Source organism: Triturus cristatus, chromosome 5_1 (genome assembly GCF_964204655.1).
Source record: "Triturus cristatus chromosome 5_1, aTriCri1.1, whole genome shotgun sequence".
Lineage (NCBI taxonomy): Eukaryota > Metazoa > Chordata > Amphibia > Caudata > Salamandridae > Triturus > Triturus cristatus.
Genome location: NC_140587.1, coordinates 2,681,128 through 2,687,731, shown reverse-complemented (window position 1 = coordinate 2,687,731; position 6,604 = coordinate 2,681,128). Strand labels below are relative to the sequence as shown.

The 6,604-nt window shown below is 38.3% G+C and overlaps 2 protein-coding genes across 2 annotated transcripts; one reads left to right on the top strand and one right to left on the bottom strand.

Annotated features, from left to right (window-relative positions):
* Nucleotides 1–963: 963 nt before the first annotated feature.
* On the bottom strand, nucleotides 964–2,369 carry LOC146829913 (uncharacterized). Its single transcript, XM_085605458.1, has 2 exons — nucleotides 2,363–2,369; nucleotides 964–2,267 (listed from the first exon to the last, which is right to left on the bottom strand). The coding sequence occupies exons 1-2, from the start codon at nucleotides 2,367–2,369 to the stop codon at nucleotides 964–966; spliced, it is 1,311 nt and encodes a 436-aa protein (XP_085461584.1).
* A 30-nt stretch (nucleotides 2,370–2,399) lies between these two features.
* On the top strand, nucleotides 2,400–6,301 carry LOC146829912 (uncharacterized). The gene is made up of 7 exons (XM_085605451.1): nucleotides 2,400–2,403; nucleotides 2,591–3,339; nucleotides 3,648–3,704; nucleotides 3,792–3,909; nucleotides 4,067–4,203; nucleotides 4,698–4,944; nucleotides 6,147–6,301. Exons 1-7 carry the CDS (start codon nucleotides 2,400–2,402, stop codon nucleotides 6,299–6,301), a joined length of 1,467 nt encoding a protein of 488 aa, XP_085461577.1.
* Nucleotides 6,302–6,604: the final 303 nt, after the last annotated feature.

The window sequence follows — 6,604 nt, the reverse complement described above, 5'->3', positions numbered from 1 at the left end:
TCTTAGGTTAGGTTCTTTTGCTTTTAAATAAGGGAAATGTCCCCTAATACAGATATATTTCACCAGCAGTTCGCTCAGTGCCAATACATATATATTTCCGCTAAGCGAAACTACCCGCTACGTGAGCTGAGAAGAGTGAGGCCAGTGATTAAAACTGGTGAAGATTTTTCCTTTCCACCTTTTTAAAGTTTTCTAAAACTTTATAATCCTTGTGAACTTCACACACCTTTAAAGTTTAAATATAAGGGATCTGGTGGAACAACATTTTGGCTAAAAGTAATTTTGAAGGAGACAAACTGGGTAAACTACAAACAGCTTTTACAAAGAGAAGTGTCTTTCCAAAAGGTTTTGGTGTAACGCTTTATGGCAAAAATCAGTTTTTTTGTGCTCAACACTTGTGTAAATGATGATGTGGAACTGACGCTTTGCGCATTATACAAAGTGGATAGTGTGATAAACGCAAAATGACATATACGTTTTCTATTATACACAACAGAGCATACAATGTGCTTTAGCAAACAGTGTATAAGTCAGTGGTTATTTTTAACACATGTATTTATTTTTGTCACTTTCTTTTTGTACAAGGCAGGTAAAATAAGCATCCACTGTAAAAAGACCAATGCATAACATTAATGAAGATGAACATTGGGCATTATATGCATGGTCACTGAAGTTAAGTGAAAATGAAGTATGAAAATATGCGGCCGGATAAACTAAATAACATAACAAAAATAAATGCTGCATATTATGTTCAGTTGTACATTTTTCATCTATATTGCTATACACGTTATTATTTGGCCAACATTACTATGTTTTATGAGCAGTCTAGGACCCCTTCATAGGTGTTGCGGGCCCCTAGGTGTCCTTGGGGCACATGTTAAGAATGCTTATCAAGATGATTTCTAATCAAATGCGCTATAAAAAGAGACGTGCATGCAGGAGAACTTTCTATCATGATTTGCCTTAATCTATTTCAAACAGATTTGGCATTTCACTAACAAATGATTCATTTTCTACCTGAATGTAAAAACAGGGACATTTTATCATTGATATCCTGATAGCTGTGATGATGTTATCTACTACTACCAGATGAACTGGTTCACGGATGTCATAGGATTCACACTTAAGTGGAACCATGAGTGCTATATTAATAGAAACGTCTGCCTGCTTACACTGAATAAATCTAGTGACCCTGCCATAGGCAAACACCCCGGATTCTGTTTCATATTTTATTACACTTTGGTCTCTCCTCTGAATACAAGTGTAATTTGAGCTGTAAACAAGAATATTGCTTTTTTCTAAAAATATTTTGTTATAGGCTACTACATCAGAGCCTAAAATATGAGTGATCTGAGTTACTGCTACATATTCATTCTCTGTTAAGCTATAAGGGTATGTCGAACCAACGCTATAAATGCAATTTTCTAGTTTTAAGTATCGTTGTCTGTTTCTCTTATATGAACACATCATACTCTGGTAAAATTCTGCCTCAACACTATCAGGAGGCAAATGATTTTCCACTAACACAGGTATTACTTGTATCATATTTACTGCATCTAGAATTTGTGTTTCTATACCTACTGTACCATGCACATGTTGTAAAAGGAAACCATTAAGATCTTCAAAAACAAAACAATTAGCAGTAAACAAAGGCCCTGCTGCTCTTACACTGTCCACTAAATGGACCAATTGATGAACATTCATTGTCAAAAATCTTTTTTCATATAAATCATTAAACAGTTGCACAAACAATAGTAAACACTGTTCTGCTATATTTAAATCTTCCTGGCTAATGTCATCATTTAATAGCTTATGAATTGCTTTCATAAGTACACAAAAGTGTAAATAGCGTGATCTATCTAAAACATGTTTTAAAACAGGCATTCCATAAAATAAAAGAAAGTTCCGAAACTCGGAGGCCTTCCAATATGGTAGTTCATCAACAGACCTTGGAACTCTACTAACATCCAGTGTGGGTTTTATCTGTTTCAAATAGACATTAACTAATTTGACTTTTTCATAAAAAGAGTATGAATGGTGCTTATATTCTTTAGTGAACCAGATGGTCATCAACAATTTCATAATGCCACTACATACACCATGCATGTAATCAATCACAAATCCTCTGCTTACACAAAAATGTTTCAAAAACATGAACCACATGGGACCTTTGATCCCTCTTACACTGTAATCGGAAAGTCCACTCTCAATATTAGCTATTGCACTGTTTACATCCGATTTAATAGTATCGAGTGTCCTTGGTGGCCCTTTTGGGTTTTCAGCATTGTAGGGAAATACTCTACAGTGCCCTTTTCCTGAAACAGTGACTTCACCCTCTTGTAAACAATGCCAGCACCCAAACTTCCCATTAAACTGGGTGCTGTAAGTTCAGGCTTACAATGTGTACTGTCTATTAAGGAAAACTCACTTACTTGGTTATGGATAGATTGTACATTTGTCCTTTATTATCCATACCTCTTTATTTATATATTCTGGCTAGCGCGTGAAGATATATTGCAATTGATCACTATGTTCTTATCTCTGTTTTGAAGTTTATATGTAAATATTTTTTTTTTTCTCGTTTTTTTAGTGAAGAAACAGTGTCTAATGATTCAGGCTATTTTTGAAGACATAATTGCAAGCTATTCGGGCACAACAGAGGGTCTAAAACAGGTGTTACTTCAAAGGGCACAGGAGGAAAAGCAGTTGTTAATGGACTGTGGCAATCGGGGAAGCGCTGGGAGACTTAAGAGGGTGTTACGCGAACTCCAAGAGGAAGAAATTGCTGAGAAAAGATGTAAGGACAAAAAAGCCAAGCAGAGTGGACTGGATTCTACAAGAGTTGGCAACAAAGCTCATGCCGAAAGCACAACTTCTCAGCATGGTGATGCGAGTTCGCGGATGAATTTGCAAAAACTTGAGAACCTGGCCCTTTTAGCAGGGATGGCTAGTGTCCTTCATCCTAAACCCACAAGTAAAGACTCAGTAGAACGTGACAATGAACTTGTCTTGGAGTCACAACTTAAATCCAAATACCAAGGACAAAAACATGCCTCCCTTTCACCACGGCACCAGTTAATGCCCAAACAACTATTCCCTGCACGAGAACTGGCTGTTGCGAGCAAAGATTTAACACCCTCTAGACCCTGCAAACAAGATCATAAAATGATGGTACACTCGACACCACATAGTTTGACACCACAAGAATTTGTGGCTCACGGCTCACAGTCACACTGCCTGGCCGACAGTGAGTTTCCATCTGCAGCAACAGCTGTGGATATGAACCATACCCCGTGCCATGATGACCTGTTTGCAAGCAACGAAAACTTTGACCAGAATGTAAGCGGAGATAAATGAGTGCTGCCATTATACACATTTGCATATTGTTAAGGCTGTATGCCAGCCGTTTTTCCTTGGTTAACACAATTTGCCTTTTGGTGCCAAAACCACAACTTCTACCTGTTATCTCTACAAAAAGCCTAGATACTCATTAAAGCATAGAATTAATATGGGGCATTCATTTCCTCAACAATAAGGCACATATACCTACCTGTGAAATATGAATAGACAAATGGAAAACTGTTTGACATGGTCAGTGTAAATGAGGGCCTAATGATTTCTTTCTCTCCCCCCCCCCCCCCCTTCAGGACAGTGAAGAATCCTTTCATTTGATGACGGAGGAAAGTCCATCATTCAACACTGGGGTAATGTTTTTTTGTGTTTTTTTTAAGATACATAGGAAATTGCATTTCCACCTGTATGGCCTAATTATGATTTGCTTTCTCTCTAAGGAAATGGTATATAACTCCTTGGCCATAATTAATCACAATGAAAACTATTCCGTTGGCCCTGGTTCCTGTCAGAATGAGGAGTGTGTACGGTTACGAGCTGAAATCGAACACTTAAAGGGTGCGTGCTTGATATTCTACCTTCCCAAGTAAACTGCAACAAATTCCCATTAATAATGAATTTTCCCACCGAAATACATGCATTGCCAAAGAGTATGCTCGTTATGTGACTATTGTATTATCTGCTGCCTTTAACAACTGTATTTATTTGATTATAGCACAGTTGCAAGGCACTTGCAATAGGGAGTTGGCATTGGAGTATTTGCAAGCTGCGATGTCTGCTTTGACCAATGCAAGCAACGTAACAGATACAGCAGCATCAAAGATATGCAGTCGATCATTCACTGTACAAAAGGTACTTCTTTTCTCTGCCACTCTTTTAGCCCAGTTGAAGTCTATATAGGGTAAACCTTGTAGATTTCCTGCATGAGGACTTTGAAATCTTTCTGCATGCTATGTTTTTAAATATGGCTGCCTTATACTCTAGGTGCTACACTAGCAAATATTACATTGTTAGCAAAGTGTTGTAAATATGTTCTTGAAGCTTCTTGTTAGATATAAGTAGATTTATTCAAGTTACAGCAGAGTTCAGAAAACCTCACCAGCTGACCAGGCCATCAGCTGACAAGTGTAGAATGCTAGAGTACAGGCTAGAGTACTCTTAGGTAATGTGGTAGGCTGAGGAGGTAATAACACTAAGAAAGGACTAACTAATACAGTCAGCCATGTTAAGTAAGAATCAATATACAACACAATGTATAGATGCCAAATCAAAATATAAAACTCATATATTTTTTAATATGTAACCTAACATGATGGCAAATAGTTAATAGTTGTATTATTTTGCAGCCTGATATGCAGCAGTTGGTCAAGGACTCAAATGATCCTTCACGGTTCAAAGATGTTCTCGTACCAAAGCGAAAATTGCACAAACTCTTGGAGGAAGCCAAGGCAGCTCGAGACAGTGCGGGTTTTCTACTCAATGGCATCAGCGAAATACTTTTTTCGCCCAAAGAACTTGCTTCGGCAAAAGGTGTAACGAAGGCTCGTGCTGGAGCAGCTGTCCTTGATGAGGAGAAGGTCGAGGCATTATTTGGTAAGATATTACAAATGTTCAACTTAACATTGTCTATCTGGGATTGTGAAAATTCATTATTATACATGTTGTTAAAGAAGGTTTGCATATGTGGTCTTGTATCATATAATGGTACGATAACTCCATTACTCAACAGATGTCTGCAAATGAACAAGAAGAACAATGGTGGTGGCTTGTCATTTATTAACAATGTGTGCTGAGTTTGTGCTACAAATCTGGCACAAAGCCTTGAGTTGGGATTTTATTTCTAAGTCTGTGGTCCAGGTGAGGGGCTCAAACTGGATGAATGGGTGATAGCAAACTGAAATTATAAAATACTGTAATTGAAGCTTTTATGATTAATAGACCAGTTGGTCCGGTCCCTAGCACTTGGTTGTAAGCTCCAATTTTTATTTCTAGTCCCTATGCTAGTTAGACTGTTTTCAAAATATGAACATTGCAAGTAGAGTTCTGCCTCCAGGATGGTTTTGTTAAGAAATCTGGCACTGATTACTTTGTTTGCAGAGGAAGCGTGACTGTGTTTACAGAATATGTTTGTTTCACTTCCTCTACATCGGTACAGTCTTTATTCCAAGTACCCCAGCGTTTCAAAAGGGTGAAAGAGGCAGAGAAGACAGACTTCTACTTTGGGCTGTAATGGTCATTAGGGACCAGGGGCTACACACCAGTTATGTGGTGGTGCTTTGTGTTCAATTTCTGTCGTCGGTCACGTTTGCTCCTTAATAATTCTCCTATTTAATGTGGATTTAGAGCTGCAGAAATGTACGCCTGCTCTGAGCCATGCCCACTCCTGCTGCCCTGAGTTTTATCTGAAGTTTTGGAGGGGACCTCATCTTTTATCATCAGGGGTCCCATTGCACAACATTTAAGACCTTTGTTGAAGGTACACATTTCTGTGTCCTTCCTGAAACTCCAACAGATTTCCAGAATCCACAACTTGCTGCTTCACTCTTAAGTTCATAAAGGGACTTTTTTCTTTCCTCACCTTCTGCCCCCTCTTCATCAATGCCTTGCTCTCACCTGTGCCTCTTTGAGCAACTGCCCTTAATGTTACACTTGTGAACCCTTGTAACCCTAACCATATCTCATCTGGCACTCTATATGAAATAATGGTACTGAAACTTTTTAAAGACAGATCAGCCCATTTAAAATCTAAAAATAGTGGTGGTGACATGATACTGATGTATGTTTTATTTTTCCAGAGTTTATGAAGTCTGTGTGCAGTAGCAATGGCTGGCCATCACTGGACTACAGAAGCATGAGAAGGAAGCTGGCTACAAAGATTTGTAATGCTAGGAGAGGATTAAAGAAAACTCCGCATCTCGAATCAAACCATGAACTTGCTGGTTTTCGTTAAGCAATTTTTTCTGTCTGGCCTTTTTCCCCCTCCTTTTTGTTTTTTACTTGACTTTTTTTTTTTTTCTGGATTTTTTCTCTTGTTTGGTATCCTGGCCCCTATGGGGCCAAATATGTGCTTTCGATAAATAAAATTACATGTTGACACATACCTTTTGGAACATTTTTCATTTAACCACTGTTTTGTTTGTTCTTTTGCCACTGGTCACCATGTCAAACAGATTCAGATAATGCTCTGTACCTCAAAATAAGGCAAGTCACAGTGAGTCAGGAGTATGTGAGTAGCAGCACAGGTTAACAGTAG